We start from the raw sequence: 24,420 nt of genomic DNA, 5'->3' as shown, positions 1-24,420 counted from the left end.
CTGAGTCATCCAAGGACAGGTGATACACCTCAATAGCTGGGCAGCCTATGTGGCTGTCAGCCCTGATCCTGTGGTGATTCAAGCTCACAGGCCAAGGTTGGCTGATGCTGGGCTGCCAAGCATGCACTGTAGCACCACTCCTGTGCCTCCCTCTGCTTCTGCTTTTTCTGGCACTTCAAGGGCTCTGGCGTCCCAGGGGTGAGACTGGCAGCTGCCTTAGGTCCCATGCTGTGAGACTGAGGGTGTGGCATGCTGACTTAGGCCTGTGACTCCCCCTCTGCACTTGATTGAATCTCTGCCTTGTCCAGTGGGCCTTCCTGCGGCACCAAAGGGCTGGGGCCAGCTTCCTTTATCTCATTTGGGGAGCACTGGCAGGTGGACCCATGACAACCAATATCAAAAGTTATAAAGCATTTATTAAAAAGGAAATATCCACAAGCTTACTCATCACAGCACCAGTTGGAGCAAGGGATTCAAAAGAAAAGGGTAAAAAGCCATTCCTCTATCCTTCCCTCTATATGGCCCTGTGTGTGTAAAGTGCCTTCAAGTCGCAGCCAACTTATGGCGACCCCTTTTGGGGTTTTCATGGCAAGAGTAACAGAGGTGGTTTGCCAGTGCCTTCCTCTGCACAGCAACCCTGGTATTCCTTGGTGGTCTCCCATCCAAATACTAACCATAGCTGACCCTGTTTAGCTTCTGAGATCTGACAAGATCAGGCTACCTTGGGCCAGTTTATTCCTTTTTCATTCCTCCTCACTCAAACCTATGAGAATGAGTCATTAATATTTCCATTTTTAGAGATGTGGAACTGAGGCTGTTTAGTGATTTGCCTAAGGCCACCTGGTGAGTCTATGGCTGAGCTGAAATTTGACTCCACTCCCCTGGGGCCAGTGCTGGGCACCAAAGATAATACAAAGAAGTATTAATTCCATGCACACAAGAATTACAGTCTAAGCTGCTATTTGTTTGTATAATGAATTCTGGCTTAAAGACTTAAAGTATATGTATCTTGGAAAGGATTATGATTAAGATAGAGAAAGGGGATTAGATTCAAATGGTCCAGAGGAAAAGTCCCACCTACATCATTTTAGTTTTCTATGATTTTAGCAGATATTCTTGCAAATGCAACCTCTGTTGGGGAAAAGGGGTTTAAACTGACAGAGTTAAATTCAGCAAAACCATTCCACAGTTGTGTAGGACAGCTTTGCATGAACCATGTGGAGAAACCGTTAAATCATGCACTGAAAAAAGTAAAATCACATTGGATTTCAAATGAGCTATCATCACTAGTAAAGCAAAAATACATTATGCAGAGTTGACTTTTAAAACATTGATACTTTTTTTCTCCCCACAATTCCCCCCCCCCTTAATTAGAATCTTCCCTGGAGAAGCTGTGGAAACTCATGGAACACAGAGCGCTGCTTCTCTAACTACAGTATAGCAAATACCACCAACATGACAAGTGCTGTTATGGAATTTTGGGAGTAAGCTTAAAAGAATATTTTTCTTAATCCTGTAAATATATGTTGTTAGAATCACAATATATACAAGCCCAGCTAAATTATTTATACATTTCTATGTTAATTTCAGACGCAACATGCACCAAATGACCGATGGATTAGAAAAACCTGGTCAAATTCGTTGGCCGTTAGCAGTGACACTAGCAATTGCTTGGATTTTGGTGTATTTCTGCATTTGGAAGGGAGTAGGCTGGACTGGAAAGGTAAGAATATCTTTTGCAAATTCAATTATGGCAGTATTTCCCTTTTGAAAATTGTGCAGCATTCTAAAATTTTGCAAATTCAATTATGGCAGTATTTCCCTTTTGAAAATTGTGCAGCATTCTAAAAACCCATCTATTGAGAGACATCCTTCCAACAGATTTACTCTAAATGTGTATTCTTCTTACCTTTTGAATGCCTCTGTAAATATTTAAATACTATATCTAAATTATCTATTACTAAATAAATGGGATTTTAAATTACATGTTGTGTAAGACTATGTTACTATACAAGATTAGTGATTATATCACTGTGGACACTTAAAAGTAAGTAAAAAAGGGCAAAGTCCAAAAACAAAAACACAACCCATGGGATATATTTTATTAGGAACAACCAAAGTGACACAAAACAGTGTGCAAACTTTCAAGTTCACCAGAACTATTTTTTAAATTTATTTGCTTCATTTATAACCTGCCTTTCTTGCTGAGACTCAAGGCAGATTACAGAATATAAAACAATGCAGTGAAACAACATAAATCATTCAGTGAGCAAAGCAACAGGACAGAGTTAGAAAACAGTGCAAGTTATACTATAAACAATTAAGAAATTAGAATTATTAAGGGAGAAGACAACATAATACAAGCTGGGTGTTACTAACATAAAATAATGGAAGGGATGGGTGGAGAGAAGCAGGTGTCTCAGGCCATGATTTTAAGAACTCTGATCTCACATTATCTTAATAAATCAAGAACACAACATGTAATAACTTTTATTAGGACCCACCCAATGACATGTAACAGTGTGCAAGCTTTCAAGTTCCACAGAATTCATCAGGTCAGATGCTGTCTGGCCTGATGAAGATTTCTGGGAAACTGGAAAGCTTGCACCCTATTATGCCATTGTGTTGGTCCTAATAAAAGGTATTACATGGATTGTGTTCTTGGCTTTTTGGCCCTTACTTTTGGACCAGCACAGCTGTAAATAACTTGTCATTATCTCAGGCACACAGATTTTAAATGGTGCTGGTGTCAAGTTGCACCCAACCTTTCTGGGAGCAAGAAGTAACTAATGTTTTCTTTCAGTTGTAAAAATGAAGGCCAGCAAAAGTCCTTAATTGACACATTTGTCTAAGAGAATAGTAGAAAAATTAGGTATAAAAGGTGGCTTAACTCAAGAATTGGACACAACCTTTGCTAGTACTATACACCAGTGATTAGCAAATTCTGATTTTGTGTACCTAGCATGTGAGAAGAAAGAGCAGAATATTGTCAACATCATCCTCAGATTTTAGATTTTTATGACATTATAGTAAACTGTAGTTACTTGCTATTGTACGGTATAAACTCAGTGTTAATGTTAAGAGATAATGTAGCATGACCATTTTTTCTAACAATGCATCTTATTCTTTGAATTAGGTGGTATACTTCTCTGCCACATATCCATATGTCATGTTGTTTATCTTGTTCTGCCGTGGAGTGACATTACCTGGGGCAAGAGAAGGCATTTTATTCTATATAACTCCTAATTTTTCCAAGCTCTCAGACTCTGAGGTAAGCATTTCAGTTTTGTAACTTAAATAACAATACTATTATGTTTACTTCCATTATTTTATATTTAGTACCTAAAAGAAGCCTTGTTTATTTAAAATTACAACAAATAACTGTTTGCTTTTTATAACTAGGTTTGGCTGGATGCTGCCACACAGATCTTTTTCTCCTATGGTTTGGGTCTTGGTTCATTGATTGCTCTAGGAAGCTACAACCCTTTCAACAACAATGTTTACAGGTGACATGATTATCATTCACTAATAACCTACCATCCTAGACACTACAGATATACTATAGAAAGTCTGATCTAAGTTAAAACAGCCAGAGTCTTCAAGGAATCTAATTCAAGATCCTGTCAGTTACACAGAGCTACAAAGATTGCCCAAGTTCTTTCATACTACAATCAATGGGGCACCTGTATTTTTAGTGGTCCCTTCTAAATTAGGAATCTTAAAATAAGATGCAATATGGACATAAATCAAAATACCCAACATACTCCTCAGTTGGTCCTGCATGCAAGTTGCTGGAATTTGCAGACCATAAAAAGGATAGTTTTGCATGCTCCAGAACCATGGAGGTTACAGCATAAGAATAATTAATCCAACCATCTCAAAGAAAAGTGAATCCAATACTTTCCCCTATGGCATCTATAGCTACAAACTTTGTTATGTAACAGATCAAGGAATTGGTTGTGTTTACAAATGGTGAACAAATAATTCAACACTGAGTGGGCTGAAAATTTTGTCACACACAAAAATGTTGACCTTAAGGATCCAGATCCACAATCCAGTGCCTTAAACTTTAAATGTTTGATTTTCCCAATGTTACTACCCTTTTCTCTTCTTTTCCCCCCAGGGATTCCATCATAGTATGCTGCATAAATTCATGTACAAGCATGTTTGCTGGTTTTGTTATCTTCTCTATTGTTGGATTCATGGCTCATGTAACTAAGCGTGACATTCAAGAAGTTGCAGCATCAGGTTTGCTTTCTCTTAAGTTGCATGCATTATTATTTGGAGACTCAATAAACGAGTGCCAATGTGGGGTTATGATTAAGGACTAGGGTCAGGGAGACCTGGGTTCAAATCTCTGTTCAGCCATAAAGCACATTGGGGTGATTGTGGACAAGTTAATAAGTCTCAGAGTAACCAAACTTATTGCTACAATAAAAGAGAAGAGGAAGCAAGCACACTGCACTGAGCTTTTTCATTAAAATTAGAACAACTAAGGTGCAATCCTAAGAGCACTTTTCTCCGAATAAGCACCATTGAATAAAATGGAATTTCCTTCTACTTAGGATTATTCTTTAGCTCAGTCTCAACACTGCAAATCTCAACCAGTCTCTCACTGTTTAGGTTTTAGCTGCCCCTGTAGATGGGAGTCCCCAAAATTCTTGCAGGGGGTTCAACTTCTGTCACATCATCATTATCACAGCCTTTAGGAAGTACCGGTATTTGTTTTGGCATAAAAAGCAGAATGATGATTGAAATATTATTCTGTTTTACGTCCAATATTTCTTCCATCAGTATTGTATCTTCTACAATAACGTCTCATCAATGTATCTTTCCTTAGTGCTACACAGGAAAATATCGCGGGTTTCCCCCTGCTTAGTAAGGAATAGTGCTTTCATGAGATTAGCGCCCATTCTGATATTGCCGTTTATTGCATGCTTAGCAACCAAAACACCTCACACTGTGGAAAAGCACAACTATCATACTTTATAGACCTCGAATGAAGAGTCATGAATCAATGTGGCCATACAGAGATGGGTAACTGCTACACAGTTACTGGATGAAAACAGGAGTGCAGGACCAGAGGAAATAGGTACACGATTTCCAATAAGAATTTCATGAACATTTGATTTAGGACCAAACAAAACAATATGCCCAACACGTGTCAGGTCATGGGTGTGGCTCTGGATTTACAGTCAGATATACATTGAAGGAAAGGTGCTTGTTAGCTTGGTGCTGGAAAGTAGGGGGAGAAGGAACTTCCAGTTTCCTTTCCACTCCACTTTTGCCACCTGAAAAGGTAGCAAAGGGACTTTTCAGCCCTTCCCTCTCTCTGTGTGTAAAAGACACCCACCACCCTTTTCGCTGGCAAAAGTAGGGTGGGAGGGAAAGAGGAAGCTCATCTTCCCTTTCGCATCAGTACCTCACAGGGCCGAGCAAGCAAGTACTTTTTTAAGGTGCATTTTCCCTATGTATTTCTGTGACTGTCAGTCTGGTTTCACACATGTGACCCAACACATGTTGGGTGTATTGTGTAGTTACACTCTGATTTGAAGAAGAGTTAATTTTATACCCCACTTTTCTCTACCGAAAGGAGTCACAAAGCAGCTTACAATTACCTTCCCTTCCTCCCCCCCACAACAGACACCTCGTGAGGTAGGTGGGGCTGAGAGAGTTTGGAGATAACTGTGACTAGCCCAAGGTCACTCAGCAGGCTTCATGTGGAGGAGTGGGGAATCAAACCCAGTTCTCCAGATTAGAGTCCGCCACAATAACCACTATACCACGCTGGCTCACATACATGGGCTAAGCTGAACAGAAGTGAAGGGAAGGTGGGAAGGTCCTGTAATAAGAGTATGAATAAGGCAGAGAAAAGAATGCCATCAGGAACAGAGATACAAAGAAACATTCAGCAACAACAGCTCTGAAGGGATGTTAAACCCTATAGTTACCTACCAGCTCATGTACCACTCATCTTTCTAGCTATATTTGCATACACATACAATTGGTGTCACGGGTGACTATTTAATGTATTAATTTCCTGACCCAGATCAACTTGTCAATTAGAAGGCTAATTTTGAAGGACTGTATACTGCTGTAAAATGTTAGTATTTAACAGAATGGGCTATTTACTGTGAAACTTGCTCTTTGTGACCTTTATAATGAACCTTATTTAGATCAGTTATGGCATGGCAATTGCAATCCTGCTTAAAGGATAATGCTGATACATCTCATTTAATGGGGACATAGTCAAAATCATTCTTTAGTAAAAAGTTAGATTAATTCCTATGTCATTGTTAAATGGCATATTAACATTGAATATACTTCATCAGTGGTTAACATCACAGGTCATATATTTCTGTAACATTATCAGGATGTTATTCTGAAAGGTTTCATTCTGAGCAACCTTGCAATATTCACCTTAAGAAATGTATGACTTTGCTGAAGCCATCAATACTCTTGGGAGCTTTTTATTCATTTTTGCCATATAATCAAACACATTTACTGTATTTGACTGCTCAGATATAAATGCATATAATTGTCACTATAAACAATATAGATCAATAGTAGTTAGATAGCTGATAGGTCAACTCCCTGAGACTTTGCGAAAGTTCAGACAGTACTAGCAGTCTGAACAGCAAGGCAACTCCATATGTTTTTATGAACTTATGGCTCAGTTCAGACATAATTCTTTATTTAAACAAATTAAATTGACCACACTAATCTATGCATCTGTAACTTTGCAGTTGGATTACTGTAACAATCTCTACATTGGACTGAATCACTTATTTTAAAACAGCTTCATTTGCTGCCAGTTTATTTCCAAGTTCAATTCAAGGTGCTGGTTATGACCAGCAAAGTCCTTCATGGCCTGAAACCAGCATATCTAAAGAACCATGTCTTCCTGTATGTCCTCATGTACCAATTACTGTAATACCCTGCCAGAAATTTTTTTAGTCTTTAAGGTGCTACTGGACTCTTGCACTTTTCTACCACTAGTAACGGACTAATACAGCTACCAATCATGATCAGTCTTCAGACCATTAGAAATACCATCCCTGACAACAACACAGCAGATCTGGCTACACAACTCTGCAGGTTTGTTCTCACTCACAACTACTTCCGGTTTGGTAAGGACTTATACCTTCAAATCAATGGCACTGCCATGGGCACTCGCATGGCTCCACAATATGCCAACATTTTCATGGCAGATCTAGAACGTTTTTTGAACTCATACCCACTGGCACCTCTCCTTTGCTTGAGATTCGTTGATGATATTTTCTTTGTCTGGACTCATGGCAAAGAAGCCCTTGAAAGATTTCACCAGGCTTTCAACGACTTCCACCCCACCATCAATCTAACTATGAATTACTCCGAACAAGAAATCAACTTCCTAGACACCACAGTACGGATCCACGGGGGGGACACAAGCACCACATTGTACCGGAAACCGACGGATCGTATCTACATGCGCCCATATCAGACAATCCATTGTCTACAGCCAAGCCCTACGCTATAGTCGCATCTGCTCCAATCCTTCAGACAGAGATACACACTTGAGAGACCTACAGCAAACATTTTTGCAACTACAATATCCTGCTGATATGGTGAGAAAGATGATTGAGAAGGCCAGAATGATACCCAGGCACAACTTACTACAAGATAAGCCCAGAGAGAATGACAACAGAACACCTCTGGTTGTCACTTATAGCTCCCAACTAAAACCAGTCCAACGTATTATTAAGGACCTACAACCAATGCTGGATTGTGACACTTCCCTCGCTGAAGCACTGGGGGGGCGTCCCTTTCTTGCTTACAGACAGCCAGCTAACCTAAAACAACTTCTCACCCATGATGATAAACTACTTAACAAGAACTCTGTCACCAAGGCCTGCAACAAACCAAGGTGCCAACTTTGCCCTCATATAGATTCTAGGAACATCATCTCTGGACCCACCAATGTCAGTCATACTATCTCAGGTTCATACTCCTGCTCATCTTCTAATGTGATTTATGCCATCACATGCCAGCAATGCCCTTCCACAATCTACATTGGACAAACAGGTCAGTCTCTTAGACAAAGATTAAATGGACATAAGTCTGACATCAGAAACTACAATATTCAAAAACCAGTGGGAGAACATTTCAACCTTCCAGGACATTCTGTTGCAGATTTAAGAGTAGCAGTTCTCTTACAAAGGAATTTCAAAGGAGATTGGAAAGAGAAATTGCTGAATTACAGTTGATATTCAAACTAAAGTCAATGCATTTACCTGGGCTGAATAAAGGCCTTGCATTCATGGCTCATTACCAATGCTGACTTCTCCTCACCCATCTCTCCCCTGGACATCACAGACTCTTCTGCATACCACACCTAATCCCATCACGCCTGCTATTCACATTTACATACTGTTAACATTTACATACTAATGCTTGTCTGGATTCACTCTCCTCTACTTAAAGACAGATGGATTCACATTCTAGCTGTATCTGAAGAAGTGAGCTGTGGCTCACGAAAGCTCATAACCTACCAGAAAATATTTTTGTTAGTCTTTAAGGTGCTACTGGACTTTTGCCCTTTTCTACTAGTCTTCAGGTTGTCACTTTTTGTGTATACCTTAAGGATTGCCTACTTCCATATGAACCAACCTGACCAATCATCTTCAGATGCCCTCAGTGCCCTCACCATCTCAGGTTAGATGGGTGGCAAACTGATAAAGAGCCTTCCTGGCCATGGCACCAGAACTTGGAAACTCCATCCCCAGGGAGATTCGTCTGTCTCCCTCTATCGTTGTCTTCTGCCAGCGGGTGAATGTTAGGAATTATTACAAATATCTGAAACAATAAAATTCAGATTCAGAATTATTTGTAACTATTCTGAATATAGCATTATTTGGTGCTCCAAAATATTTCTAAATCCCAACTGTACATCTCTACTGCTTATCAGAATCTTAATAATTCAGGATTCTATCAGAGTAGACTGAAGAGATGGGGCTCTAATATGGTCTGTTGAATTGGAATGTGCAATTATTCATAATACATTTTACATATTTTCTAAAGTTCATTTCGTACCTTCTACGACTGTAATTTCTGTAACAGGAGATATCCATGTGGTTATGTTTTCTCTTCTTTAATGTATAGAGCTAGTGGTGTCAATGTTTGGCCTGTACATTTCTGATCAACAGTATCTTTATTACACTATGCAATAAGAGATGCAAATTATAGTAAAATACTTCAGCAAATTTGCAATACAAAATAAGGCACTTCATTTTGCATTAGTTACAAAAATAACAATCTATGAATTTTCTCTCACACACCAGGTCCTGGGCTTGCATTTTTAGCCTATCCAGAAGCAGTGACTCAGCTACCGGTCTCTCCACTGTGGGCAGTACTGTTCTTTTCGATGCTGCTTATGCTTGGAATAGACAGCCAGGTAACACAAATACAATTGTTGTTGTTTTATATACTGGAAGACAAAAATGTGGTTCATTAGAAGTCCTTCAGACCTGTTATTTGCTCATCCTCTGTCCTGGAGAACTAGGGCCAGAGGCAAGAAGCATGGTCAGTAGGGCAATCCAAGGTCAAGCACAGTTCCTTCAGAGGCCAAGACATCAACAAAAGACAGGGCAGTTCAAGCCATGAGTCAGGTCTGATCCAAAGTAGTCAGGTTACCAGGAGTCCAAAATGCAGCATAGATAAACAGGCCAATACATAAGGCAGGGGTGGGGAACCTTTGTTCTGCCAAGGGCCATTTGGATATTTATAACATCATTCGCGGGCCGCGCATTCTGGCCCTGCCCCCTTTAACCCCTCCATTGTCGACACTTCCGCCCCCAGCCCTCTTGTAGTACAGAGGGAATACATTTCTCCATGGCCCGGGTGGGAAAGGGTTAACACAGTTTCTTGGGTGGTCCTAGCAGCTCCATAGCTAACTCTTCTGCAAGGGGAAAAAAGGTTCCTTTTCTCGGCAAAACAAACTCACATCTTGAATAGAGGCTACTCCTGTTCGCAGGAGGGGGCGGATCACCAGTCTTAAATCCTTCTGAGCTAGAGATCTGCCAGGACCCACAAAGGGCCAGACCAAATGATTTCACGGGCCTTATACGGCCCCCGGGCCTGATGTTCCCCACCCCTGACATAAGGGATGGCAACGAGTTGCTTCCACAACTGCCATTCTTTGTTGGCTGCTCAAATAGACACTTATCTTGCTGGGCTAATCAGGCTACTCTGGCATGCCAAGCCAGGTGGAGTGAAATAGGAAAAAAGCTTTATTTGAGTCTCTTCCAGTGATGAAGAGCTGTAATATTAATAAATATATCAGTAGTTAAATCTAATGTTAGTTTTGTATGTAATCTCTATGTTTGTTTTCAGTTTTGTACTGTTGAAGGATTCATAACAGCTCTAGTGGATGAATTTCCAAAGTTGTTACGAACTCGAAGGGAAATTTTCATTGCCATTGTGTGTGTCATTTCCTATTTGATAGGACTATCCAATATTACTCAGGTAAGTTAGATATTTAAATAGCTCTGACTCAGTGGTTAAGTACATGTTTTGCATGTGGAAGGTCCCAAGTTCAACCTCAAGCTCCATTTAAAGGATCACAAGTAGAAACACCTTTTCTGTCTGAGATCCTGAGCAACTGCTCATCAGGCTAGATAGTACTGAACTAGATGTACCAGTGGTCTGACTAAGTATAACACATTTCATATGTTCATATACTGGAACATATTATCCTTCTTTTGTTATGGTTGCATTTATTACTAAATATAATTAAGCAATAAGAGCCCTTTCTAGTATGCATATGAATTTAAGTGTATGGGGAAATGGGAGAGATTTCTGCTTTTCCTAAACCATTAAATGCCAATATCATTAAAAGGATTTGAGATTAACAATGCATGTGAGCATAATACCTACATTAGCAGGCATGTGGTGACACTTAATGCTAGGCTTAAGTCTTCAGCCTGTTTGGTTTAATTAGTTTGTGGAGACTCTGGATCCCATCTTGTTTTGTTAATTATCAGATACCTTGGATACAGGGTTCACACAAATACTTTGTTTCTCAAAGGTTCTGGACTGGCATGCCATGCTATCTATATGTTTTATTATGCATAGTTGATGTTTTAGTAAGTGTAAACTGCCTTGACAAACTTTTTTGGACAAATCACAGTCTAAAATCATGTTGAATAAAATTCACCAATCCATGAACAGCTACTTTTGCTGTCTGCCATATGAGCTATATCTTTCCTTTCACAATTCTCTGAACTTTAACCTCTGTAAGGAGGCAAAAATCCATGTGCACAGTTTCATTGGCCATTATTTTCATTAAACTCTTAACTTTAATAGATGTAAATGGTGTAAACTTGTTTTACTTCTTTTAATTATTCCCTCCCTTTCTCTATCCCTTGTGTGTCTTGAATGTATCCCATCTAAACAATGTTCTGGGGGGTGGGATATTTATTTGTACAGTGCTTAGTACATTAGACAATATATTTGACATCACTGTAAGTGACCAAATACTGTCCATCATAGGCCTTACAATTCTTCCCAAATAATATATATTGAAATGAAATGGGTAAATTGTACTTCATACTAAGTTCAAACATGATAGGAAAAAGAATCTCAGAGAAAAGTATGATGATCTAAACTAAATTTTATACATTCCAGGGTGGAATATATGTGTTCAAGCTCTTTGACTATTACTCTGCAAGTGGAATGAGTCTCTTGTTTCTTGTATTCTTTGAGTGTATCTCCATATCCTGGTGCTATGGTATGTAATGTATTAGCATTCTGAAATTTATGGGAACAGTTGTTAAGACACTACTAATTATGTCTCAGCAGCTAAAATAAGATAAATATTCTACTTACCTGAACTAGGAACATTGCAGTTTTTTTATTCACACATAGTATACATGAGAAATAGTATTGCTGGAAGTGTGGGGGTATTATAATATGGTATAGCCTCTTAAATGTGTAATCAGTTTCAACCAATTCAGATATAATAGATAAAGAATAAATCTAGCACACTTCAATGACTGCACTTTAATCAGAATTATGTGGGAGAAGCTTTTTTGTTGTTGTTGCTTTAAAGATAACATGCATGCTTCCTTTCTTGGATGACTGAGGAGGATAGAAGCCTCTAAAAAGTATAAAATTATTAAATGAATTAAAAATGTAGAATACTCACAAAATAATAGGTGGAATGAGTGTGACTTGTCACAACTGGTATCGTGCATCCTATCCAAGTGTGCATACGCATTCACAACTTTTACACAACCAACATTCCACACAGTACTTCAAATCTCAATAGCAGGGGAAATATTCTTATTCCATCTTCTCAATGTTATCTAGTAGAGCTGTTCTAAATAATATTACCTTCTTCTTTCCAGAATGTGGATAAGGGAAATCTTGGTGACCTTTGCTAAACTTTTTACAGATAATGTCATGTCAGTCACTGAACATCACATCAGATACAAGGAAACTCTGGTTTGCTAACAAAGAGGGGAAAGGGGCTGGGTCTTCTTTGAAACTTGTGCAAAAATATAAGTTTAGGCTGATTTCCTAAAGAAATCTGACCTGGCCACAGTTACCCATGAATTTGTGGTAAAAATGCTGTATGTGGTACTGGCTTTTAAAAGTTCTCAGAAGCTTCTAAAGGTTCAAAATGCAATTGACCTGTTGTTTATGGAGGCAAGGAGGTTGCATCATATTATTCCTATTTCAGCAAAACTGCATTGGTTCATAGTTTATTTCTAGGTTCCATTTGAAGTCTGATTTTGATGTTTGAAGTGATAAACAGTTTGTGACAAGGGAATCTCAAGGACTGCCATCTCTCACATCAACCTACCTGCCACGGGCTGCAGGGATGCTGTTCTATAGAAACCATAGCAAAGATTCTGTGCAACTCCCTTCAGATAGAGAATACATAGTGCTCAAGAATATTCAGTTCTCTACTTGAATGCTTTCAAAACTGCCTTTCAGTAATTCTCTTAAATTTAATTGCTCCTTTGTTGACTTATTTGATTTCTTTAATTCTTTGTCAAAGTATCTTACTGTAAAACATTGATGGGTATAAATCTGGGTTTAAACTACTTCAAATTCATTTGACAGAGGACTAGCATTTTTCTTCTTCTTCTCTGGACCTCTCCAAATAGCATTGTTTTGTCTAAGTTCTAGAAAGTTGTTACCACTTCCTTGTGTAAGACCAGACCCAAGTCTATCATGCAAATGTTTCTATTGTTAAGAAACCATGTTTTACAATCTACATGCAATGTTAAGTCATTGGTGTGTGTGTGTGTGTAGCTATATTATTGTTCTTTATCTTTGTCCATTCTAATAGAGTATATATTTCAACATCCTAGGGTAAAATGTATTGTGAGTGCATGTGCCATCAAGTCACAGCTGACTTGTGGTGACCCCATGGGGATTTCAAGGCAAGAGAGGTTCAGAGGTGGTTTGCCATTGTCTGCCTCCACGTGGGCAGAGAGAGTTCTGAGAGAACTGTGACTGGCCCAGGGTCAACCAGCAGGCTCCATGTGGAAGAGTGGGGAATCAAACCCAGTTCTCCAGATTATAGTCTGCCGCTCCTAACCATTACACCACACTGGCTCTCACCCAGAAGTTATGCATAACACATTTATTATTGTGATGCATACAGATTCAATTTTACCAGCTTGTTACAGTTAGCTTTTCTAGGCCACAAAAGATTTCCAGATTGACTTCTGAAAGAATCACTTAAGCCTTAATCTTGATTCAGTTTGGTGAACTGTGTCTCCATTTTTGAGGAACAAATATCTGTGTAATATGTAGGGTCAGGATGCCATTCGGTGAGAACCGACCTTACTGCTCGAAGTTGTTTTACTAGTTTGGAAGCCAAAACAACTCTTGCTTTTGCTTAGAAAACAAGACTGTTTTTGGAGGGACAGAGAACCTGAAACGATGCCAAAGAGTTAACCATGCTTATTCCTTATCCTGTCATTTTATTTTGTTTAATTTTTAATAAAATCTTTAAAAGGACAAATTGCTTTGACCCCTTTTTAATTTTCTTTCAGGAGAATAATCTTATCAGAGGATTCTCCTGCTTTTTTGTTGTACAACAAACTGGCCAGATTTTGTAACTGAGTAGCTACCAATGCATAGTTGCCCTAAGTTAAGAGTTGTCAAATTTCCCCACAAGGAACACCTGTCACCAACTGACATTAATTTATATGTGTGTTTCAATTTTTTAGGTGTGAACAGATTTTATGACAACATCCAGGAGATGGTTGGGTACCGACCCTGTATCTGGTGGAAACTATGCTGGTCTTTCTTCACTCCAATCATTGTAGCTGTAAGAAACAAAATATTTGTCTTTTTAAAAATGTAGATGATTTTATGGATAAGATATAGAAAGCAATATTTCCTTTTCAATTTTGTTAAATATCTCTGAAATAAATCAGACCAAATTCAAACACAATGTAAAAGTCCATGTGCTTCCTAAAATTTTAAAAAATCCCTCCATCACCAGAACAAGTTGGAAACAATATGAATTATCTATAGAAACCTATCCATGATCCCATTTTTGTTGGGAGGAGAACATTATTTTACCTGTTATAAACTGAACTGCCTGCAGTACCAACCAGTTGTACAGAAGATGTTAATGCCTAGAGATAACATGAATCTGTAGTAAAATATTTTCAGGGAATGCCAATTCTAAAAGTGCAAATCATTTGGACTTAGGAATCAAGGTGAGGATTTGATTGGGAAGTTGATTTCATGATACAGGATACCATTCTCAGTTTGACAAGTTATTGCCTTTTTCAAAGCTTTTCTCTGAGAAAAGCACTTGAGCTCTCATTCACATGTTTTTAAGAATACATAGTGGAACAAAATGACATATATTCACACTTGGAGGTTATGCAAATGTATGGAAGACAGGTCTATCAACAGAATGGTAGCTGATGGAACCCCCACATGCAATAGTCAGGCAGACAGACACTAGGCCAAGGAACATAGAAGCCCGGCCCCTTGAGACAAAGCTGTCACCAAGCCATTTCCAGCCCAAGCCTCCCCCCTAGCTATGGTGCTGAAGGCACCATACTTTTAACATGTCCTTTTGGTGTGAAATTTTAGCCTCTGGTGGATTATTATGTACCTCTTGTTTTGTTGTTAGCTACTCCATTTGAGTGACCTATAGAGTAACTATACCTTGGGAGGATAAAGAATCAGTGATGGACTTCTGGTGTGTTTTTTAGTGTGCTGGGTTCTTCTTGAATTAAGTGGTTATCTGATATGACTGTGAGTAATATTTGTGTGCTGTTAGGGAGGTATGGTGATGGTCTAGGGTTACAAATCTCAAGGTGGAGCCTGGAGTTCTTCTGGAACTACTACTGATATCCATACTACAGAGGAAATGGCAGCTTTGGAGGGCATATTATGGCATCACATCTCCACTGAGCTCCTTCTCCTCCCCAAACTCCATCCTCCCCAGGCACCGCCCTCAAATCTCCGGAATTTTCCCAGCCAGTGTTGGCAATCCTATGGTGGGCTGAGTGCTGGAAGTTAGAGGTGAGCAGTTTGAGCTCAGAGTTTATGTAATCTCTGTTGCATTCTTGGGAATATATGCTCAGTGATCCTGCCACTTCAGTCTTAATGTTATTTAATGTCCACTCTGATAGGAATGAGTTCTCCTTGTTACATAATTGTAGAATACTGAACTGGTATGCATGACTGAAAATTGGCTGAAGTATTCAGACAATGTTACTCTGTCTCAAATTACATCAGCTAGGCATGCAGACTGTCATCCTTTCTAATGCAGGGGAGGGTAATTTCATCCATGAGCCTTTCTCCTTTCTCAGATCTTTTATGTAAACTGTTGTCAGTTAATTGCATTTTCCTAGTGTTAGGTTCCAGGGACAGATTAGATATGGGTGTACCATCTTCCTAGCTTGCTGGTGGGTACCCTGTCTGAGCTGCTAGAGATGGAATTGCCAATTTGGAATTTGAAATCTGTACTATTATATTTCAAAGGACCTCAATATCCATGCTGAGTTTTCCTCAGGACTTTATGGCCACAATGGCAGCCTTGAATCAGGTTATTTGTGGCCCAGTACATGAAAAAGGACACATGCTGGGGGTGGTGGTCATCAAGCAGTTTTCTGGTGGATGGGTAAGAGATGCTTTCTCCCTGCAGAGGCGGTAACCTGATTAGGATGGTTTGCCCCTGGATGGATTCCAGGGTGATCTAGTTTTTTTTGAGAGACTTAACATTTACTCTGTGGAAGCCTTGGGACTTAGGAATATATACAGGATCCCCCCATCCCCTGCTGTCCTTTTCCTCCATCAAACAGGAACTTGGCCTTGTGGTATGCAACAGAGATGGAGAACCTAAAGATATTGAGGGGACTGTCAGAAAACTGGCTCCAAGTCTGACAGAGCATATTATCAGGGGAAGATTGGAAGACCAACAGGAAAAGTTACAAACAAGAGGTGGCCCTCATCCCATGCGGGGCAGGCAGCAACCATTGCCACTGTAAGCCACCAGCCTTTACCCTGTTAAGGGTGGGCAGCAGCCATGGCTTACCACCCAAGCCCATGCTACGTGCAGAAGGAGCTCTGAGCAAGGTGAGGAAGAAGATGCGAAGCCTGGTTGAGTCCTGTGCTGGATGGGGAAGGAGGCAGGCAACCCAGCCTAGCCCAGCACTGTGCTGAGGAGGAGGAGGAGAAGAAGAAGAAGAAAAGTTGGTTTTTATATGCCAACTTTCTCTACCACTTAAGGGAGACTCAAACCAGTTTACAATCACCTTCCCTTCCCCTCCCCACAACAGACACCCTGTGAGGTGAGTGAGGCTGAGAGAGAGTGACTTGCCCAAGGCCACCCAGCTGGCTTTATGTGTAGGAGTGGGAAAACAAATCCAGTTCACCAGATTAGCCTCCACCGCTCATGTGGAGGAGTGGGGAATCAAACCTGGTTCTCCAGATCAGAGTCCACCACTCCAAACCACAGCCCAAACCACTAAACCATGCTGGAGCAGAGAAGAAGGTGTGCAATCCAGCTGAGTCCTATGCTAAGCTGCAAAGAAGGCACTCAGCTGAGCCTCGTGTGGCAAAGAAGATGCCTGGCTGAGCTGCATGTGGCATGGGACTGGCAGGGAAGGCTGTATTTCCCTGCCTCCTTTGGAGTTGGGGCCCTTTTCCCAGATTGTCTCTGCATATTAGAGAGTGCATTGGAAGGTTGTGGTGACAATAGCAAAGAAATACTACTTCTTTACCTTGTTTGTGTCAGTGGAATCACACACAGCACAATTCTTTTGGGTAATTCATCAACTGATGAGTCCAAGGTTGGAATCCTAGCTTGATTCAGCTTTTGCCAGTTCTTTGCTGGTAAAATATCTCAGCTTTGTTTCAACTTGGATGCCAGTTTGCTAAAGGGTCATGCAATATAAATGTCCAAAACACTGTCTGGTCCTTTTTATTTGGTTCATTTTGGCCTGGTGTCTATGATCAATGTTGACATAATCTATTGTTGTGAAAGCCACCACATACTATTAGGCCACTTGTTCTTCCTGGCTATTACGTTCATGTAAAGGTAAGATTGTCCTGACCTGGATGGCCCAGGCTAGTCTGATCTTGTCAGATCTCAGAAGCTAAGCAGGGTCAGCCCTGGTTAGTACTTGGATGGGAGACCATCAAGGAATACCAGGAAGATAATTCACAGTGGGTAGTCGTGTTAGTCTGTATGCAGTAATAGAAAAGGGCAAGAGTCCAGTAGTACCTTAAAGACTAACTTAGTCTTTAAGGTGCTACTGGACTCTTGCCCTTTTCTACTAAGGAATACCAGGGTTGTTATGCAGAGGAAAGCAATGGCAAACCACCTCTGTTAGTCTCTTGCCTTGAAAACCCTACTGGGTTGACATAAATCGGCTGCAACTTGATGGCACTTTACACTAGGGCTGTCAATTCGGTTCGGTCCGAACTGAAAATCAACCGAATTTCCCGATTCGGTGATTTTCTGTTCGGACGGATCCGAACTCAAAACTGGCGGGCAACCGGGGGGGGCCGAATTCAGCGAGTTTGGGAGTTCGCGAATAAATTCGGCAAATTCGGCCCCCCTTCAGGGGAGCCCGCTGAAAGGCGCGGGCTGCCCTTTAAATTGATCTGAGCCTCCCAGCTGGGAGGCGCAGGTCAGTTTAAAGGGCAGCCCGCCTCCCTTCAGCGGGCTCCGCTGGAGAGGCGCGGGCTGCCCTTTAAACTGACCTGCGCCTCCCAGCTGGGAGGCTCAGATCAGTTTAAAGGGCAGCCCGAGCTTCTCCAGCGGAGCCCGCTGAAGGGGGGCGGGCTGTCATTTAAACTCATTTGTGCCTCCCAGCCGGGAGGCGCAAATGAGTTTAAAGGGCAGCCCGCCCCCCTTCATCGGAACCCGCTGAAGGGGGGCGGGCTGCCCTTTAAACTCATCTGAGCCTCCCAGCTGGGAGGCTCAGATGAGTTTAAAGGGCAGCCCGCCCCCCTTCAGCGGGCTCCACTGGAGAGGCGCGGGCTATCATTTAAACTCATCTGTGCCTCCCGGCCGGGAGGCGCAGATGAGTTTAAAGGGCAGCCCGCACCCCTTCAGCGGAGCCCGCTGAAGGGGGGCGGGCTGATCTTTAAACTCATCTGCGCCTCCCAGCTGGGAGGCTCAGATGAGTTTAAAGGGCAGCCCGCCCCCCTTCAGCGGGCTCCGCTGGAGAGGCGCGGGCTGTCATTTAAACTCATCTGCGCCTCCCGGCCGGGAGGCACAGATGAGTTTAAAGGGCAGCCCGCCCCCCTTCAGCGGACTCCGCTGGAGAGGCGCGGGCTGCCCTTTAAACTGATCTGCGCCTCCCAGCTGGGAGGCTCAGATTAGTTTAAAGGGCCCCCGCGCGCCTTTAGGGAATCCCTCTGAAGGCGCGCTGGGGCCGAATTTTCCCCCGAACTCCGGATCCCCCCGAATTACCGGGGATCCGAAGCGGGGGAGTTCGGATTTCGGCACGTACCGAACCCACAAGGGTCAAATTCGGCCAAATCCGAACTGTACTGAATTTTTTTTTTTTGACAGCCCTACTTTAAACACACAGAGACATAAATAAGGTTCCATTGGTCAAGCTCATTCTTCCCAATTAAAGAAGGTCTTCCCTAAGAAGAAATCCTTCCTTGATAGAGATGTTTTCAGCCAATTAGAGGCTAGCTTCCAACTTGCCTTCTTAGGCAAAGCAATTGAACAAGTGGTGGCAGAGGAATTCCAGAGTTTTTTGGATGACTCATCTGCCCTTTACCCTTTTCATTTTGGCTTTAGACTGGCTGTGGAACAGAGATAGCTTTGGTTGCTCTGGTGGATGAAGCTGGACACACTCAAGACATCCGTTTATATATATTTCTTTAAACAGACAAGGTGAAGGGGATGTTGTTTGGCAAGGCTGATACACTAGAAAGGATTGGGCATTTTAACTTTGAAATTTGATTACTGTGATGGATTTCATGTGAGGTTGCCTTTAAAGAAAACTCAGGAACTTCAGTTGGTCAAAAATGTGGCCATTCAATTACTATCAGGATCTGTCTGTTGCTTTGGACATATTACTCCCATTTTGAGATCCTTGTACAGTCATCTGTTTCTGAGTTCAATAAAAGGTGCTGGTTATTATTTTTCACCAATTCTTCAGAACTGGAACGCGCAATCTTGATGGACTATATCTCCAAGTATAAATGTGTGAAACAACTCTGATCACCTCATCAGTTTCTTCTGTCCATTGTTTCATGGTCAGACTTAGCACACTCTTGGGCTTTTTCTGTGGCAGCCTCTGTGTTGTAGCACAGCCTTCTTGAGATTGTTAGGGAAGTACCACCAACTGGGGCTTTTTGGAAGTACAGTTCAGGAGGCCATTTGAGGGTGGATAGTGGTAATGTGCAGCTGCTGGATTCTCTCTGGTTTTATCTTTGTTCTCGTGTATTTTTAGTGCTATTGCTGTGGATATGTGGTTTTAAGCCGTTGTTGTATGTTGCTTTCAACCCCTTTAAAAAATAAGTGTCAGAATACCAAAAGCTAGGGGAAAGAACAAGGGAACACATTTATTCACTACCTGTGAGATTCCAGTGAATTTTCTGGTCCAGATTCAGCCTAAATCTGGATTTTGCTCCCAGATACTCTCCAGGAATTTGTTCACACAGGTTGTGCACATATGGCTGTTTTATTATACACTGAAATATACACACATATATGTGCCTTTTTATGATATACTAAACTATCATTTATGTGTACCTGAAAACCAGGCAAAATACATTAGCTATATAAAAATGCTTTTTTATGTTTACAATTTAACTTTGTGTGTTCATCTGTTACTAAGTATTTTGACTTACCTCTGAATTTTTGGGAAGAAAAAAATGTCAGGAAAGTTGCTGAATTTGGTCAGACTTACATTTTTATTTTGTAGTCATATGATATTCAGGAGATTTAGCATTACCTGCCTTGAAATTTAGGAATTATTTTAAATAATCAGCTGCCAGTCTACCCTGTGCAAGCAAGGAGTTGGCTATTAAAATATTATGGAAACGCCTAAATATTTTTAAATGAACCAATAACGAACTTACTATATACATATATCATTTTACAGGGTGTATTTATCTTCAGTGCTGTCCAAATGACTCCTCTCACTATGGGCAATTATGTATTCCCAAAATGGGGCCAAGGTGTTGGCTGGTTCATGGCTCTATCATCTATGGTGCTGATTCCAGGCTACATGGCATATATGTTCCTCACTTTAAAGGGTTCCTTAAAACAGGTAATGTGTTAAGTACCATACCCACAGTTTTCAAGGTTTCCGTGTTAGCATGCTCAAACAGTTGTTGAATTCATTGTTACAATACAAAGGAATAGATAAGCTTTTAGCTCCCTTTTACCAGGGAGCACAAATTAATATTAGACTTTACCATAATGTGATATACAATTACAGAGCTCAAACAAATGAGAATATAGTTAAAATATTTGGTTGAATTAATTTGGGTAACTTTGCTGCATCAAAAGGAAATAATAGGGCTGAGAACCAAGCAAATGGTTTGGGAGCACTTAATGCTTTATCGTTCATTGAAAAATGATTAAAAAACAGGACATAAGTACATAAGTATAATTTTTAAAAGTCCAATTTATGACCAGTATTTATGTGATATAATTTTCACAGTCTCTTCTCATGCCCTCCCTCAAATCAAGAGCTTTCTGGTTTTATAGTAGTATTGAGATTTCTCTAAGATCCATAGCCTTCCCAAATAACTCAGTTGTCTGAGGGCAAAGAGGAAATTATTATGATAGATAAATTGTCATAGGAGTCATTTCATTTAACTCCTGTGGTACCACAGGAAATGGCTTCAGTTGGGAGTTAGGAAAATATAGGCAAGAGTTTATGATTTTGAAGCAAAATCCTCCACTTCCATCATGATTACTGCTATCCATCTTTCATTTCATTTGAACAAATTATCACACTTCTTATTATAAATGTGGACTAGTACCAGAGTAGCCATAAGGGTGATATTTTTTCTGCTGTTCAAGAGAAATAATTATCTACACAGAGATTCACTATGGTACAACTATATCAATATCTGGATGACTGAATTGAATAATATAATCAACAGTATGAATCTTCTTCATTTTGAATAAAGCAACTTTATTTAGACTTAACAGCAAAGGAGTTGGCTTTTACATAGGATTACACTAGGAATTTATGAAGAACTGAATATCACAACAGCTTCACAAAATATTTTGCTTGGTAGTATGCAGATCATTTAAGCAAGTATCAGTGCACTGTATAAAGCCTTTTGTATACTTTTAAATAGTCATGTGCTTATAAAATCATTTTCTTCTGGGAAAAGGTAAAGAGTGACAATTTAGGAGACTGCATTGATTTGTAAATTTTAGACAGAATCACAGCTAGCATGCAGCAAACCAAGTAAGAAGAGTTGATACAAACACCCTGATTATGCAGGAGCAGTTGCTATTGTGTAGTTTGCTATTCTGTCTCATGGTTTACTGACCAAAATAGCTGCTTTGATTACATGTGTTAGAAAGACAACAAAAAAACTATACTTCTTCCTTATTTCCTTCCTTCTTCAGCAAGTAACCTGCACAATAACACCTTTCAGGAATGACAGTTAAAAAGTATTGTTTACGCTGAATTTAAGCAGAGAACATTCAAGCCAATAACAATGAGTAATTAATTTATCTTTCTTCTATTCAGCGAATCCAAGTAATGATTCAGCCAAGTGAAGACATTACTCATCCCGAAAATGGACCTGAACAAGCCCAGCAGAGCAATTCTGCAAATAAAGAAGCATATATATAAACCTGTGTCTTTGAAATGATACAAACCCTCTTCTATGGGAAACACATACAAAAAAGAAACATGGTTGAATATGACCACAAATTTATGTCTGAGAATAAAATTACCTACCTCTAGTGGCACTAAAGACCATCACCACTATAAGGGAAGCAATGTGGGTATGATCAAACCATTTTGTGGGCTTAGGTGTTGACAATGTTTTTGTGTTTTCTGGCAATCCATAGACTGTTAACATTTTTATTATCTCTTCGTAAGAGTTGAATACCTTTGAAATTTATAAACAACATGTAGGCCATTTTTAATCTACCTTTTAGTGCAACAAATTTGACATTTTGTGCAGCTGCTTTTTAGTAGTTTATTAATAAATTTCTTACAGTTTGAATCCCGACTGTTATTTCTGGGAACAGTTAAATTAGAAAGCTGTTTTGTATACACCAGCAAGGTATTTTTTACAAAGAAAATTACAGTGAAAATACTGCCCGAAAAACATTAATTTTATTTCTGAGTTAGTTTTTCTAATTTTCTTGACAATCTCCTTAACTACAGTGGTTTATTGAACCATTCACATAGAAATGCTATTAGGAAGTTATTTCTATGTATACAGCATGGATCAAATTAGAGAACTACCTACATTTCTATTGGGCCTCAAACATTCAATATGTAGCCTTTATTTTATAGTGATATATCTTTTAGAATATTTTCAGTGGAAGAGCCATCTTTCAAAATACTGGGAACATTTTTTATAGAATCAGTCATAAGGATATATACTTATATTAAAACTGTGACAAGCCCCTTTCTCAAAAGTTGCCATAACAAAGCTGTACAAGTTATTATTTCAGCCAGATTATGTTTCACTTTATGTTGTTTCATCTACAGGTGTAACACCTTTCTGCCAAAATAGAACCAAACAAATAGCTTAAGTATCAGAATGTTCCCCACTGAATATAATTTAGGGCTTTAAAATGAGCACTGCTGTAATCAGCCTGCTGAAGGTCTTTTAAGATCAACAGTTTTTGACTAGCAAGCATATTATAGAGCACTTTGAAGACAGAATTTTGTTGTTTATGATTTTATTTAGGTTTGTGTTTTACATGGTGATGATGGACATATGAGAAAAAGGTCTTGCCATAAATAACTCCATTCTGGGCTCTATCATGCATTTTCTATACAGGCATCCAAGGCTAATGGATTTCATCCTGTGTAGAACACTGCAAGGCTAAAGAGTCTATAATGGCAACTCTTGTTTGGCAGCTATGAGACTGAGAGTGAGGATCTTGAGAAAAGTGGTATGTGATGTTTGATTCTAAATGACTGTGACAGAACTGTGCAATGAAACATGCTTTTCAGCAAAACCTTGTGCAACGTACAATGTTAGATAGCACAAACTTTATGTAGAACCTACTATGTGAAAAACATGTTAACTGTGAATGTTGGGTTTTTTGTTGTTTTTGTCTGAAGGTGACAAACATATGTTCTTGCAATAAGGTATTATTCTCAGAATGTCAAGCACATTATTGTAGAAAATATATATAAATATATGCATATATTTCAACCTAACAGATAAAATATCATAAAAGAGTATTGTTTAGTAGATTCTAAACTGTTTCATACAGTAGGTCAATTGTAAAATATTCAGAAATCTATTATACATGCTAAATGTCTCTAGATGAACTGACAAATAAGTCCAAATGTCTTGTAGATTTTCAGGGTTTAGAAAAAATAAACTTATGTCATACTTACACATCTGTCATGCTTCATACACATTATACTTGTGAATTTTGTTAGAGTTAAGATACAAATCCAGAATTTCTCTTTATTGTTTCTGTAACCAAGTCCCATGTTGTTCTAAGAAAAAATACAGTATTCAATGTTTGATTGTAAACCAATTATGACAAATGTTTGACAGATTTGCTCTTCTGCAAAACTCTGTACAAACCGTTATCATATATAGCACAAAAATAGTGTTGTAGAACTCCTGTGTGTAAACTGTGAATAGCTGTATCTTTTGTAGTATTTGCCCTTAAAAAAGGAAGATTATATGATCATATATGCTTTTTGCAATAATTATTCTCTAAACACCAAGCAAATTTATCTCTATTTAAAATTA

At 39.7% G+C, this 24,420-nt stretch overlaps 1 protein-coding gene across 1 annotated transcript in view; it reads left to right on the top strand.

Moving 5' to 3' along the window:
- SLC6A1 (solute carrier family 6 member 1) overlaps positions 1–23,127 on the top strand; it is a 28,779-nt gene extending 5,652 nt beyond the window's left edge. The window contains exons 4-14 of the mRNA XM_056866530.1: positions 1,375–1,484; positions 1,591–1,723; positions 3,137–3,271; positions 3,403–3,506; positions 4,124–4,248; positions 9,321–9,433; positions 10,372–10,503; positions 11,665–11,767; positions 14,226–14,326; positions 20,598–20,765; positions 22,212–23,127. Coding sequence (XP_056722508.1) covers positions 1,375–1,484; positions 1,591–1,723; positions 3,137–3,271; positions 3,403–3,506; positions 4,124–4,248; positions 9,321–9,433; positions 10,372–10,503; positions 11,665–11,767; positions 14,226–14,326; positions 20,598–20,765; positions 22,212–22,316 — 1,329 coding nt within the window. The 3' untranslated portion in view covers positions 22,317–23,127. The remainder of the gene's footprint in view (positions 1–1,374; positions 1,485–1,590; positions 1,724–3,136; positions 3,272–3,402; positions 3,507–4,123; positions 4,249–9,320; positions 9,434–10,371; positions 10,504–11,664; positions 11,768–14,225; positions 14,327–20,597; positions 20,766–22,211) is intronic.
- The last annotated feature ends 1,293 nt before the right edge of the window (positions 23,128–24,420 follow it).

This window comes from Euleptes europaea, chromosome 1, assembly GCF_029931775.1.
Source record: "Euleptes europaea isolate rEulEur1 chromosome 1, rEulEur1.hap1, whole genome shotgun sequence".
Lineage (NCBI taxonomy): Eukaryota > Metazoa > Chordata > Lepidosauria > Squamata > Sphaerodactylidae > Euleptes > Euleptes europaea.
This window is presented reverse-complemented; position numbering and strand designations above follow the sequence as displayed.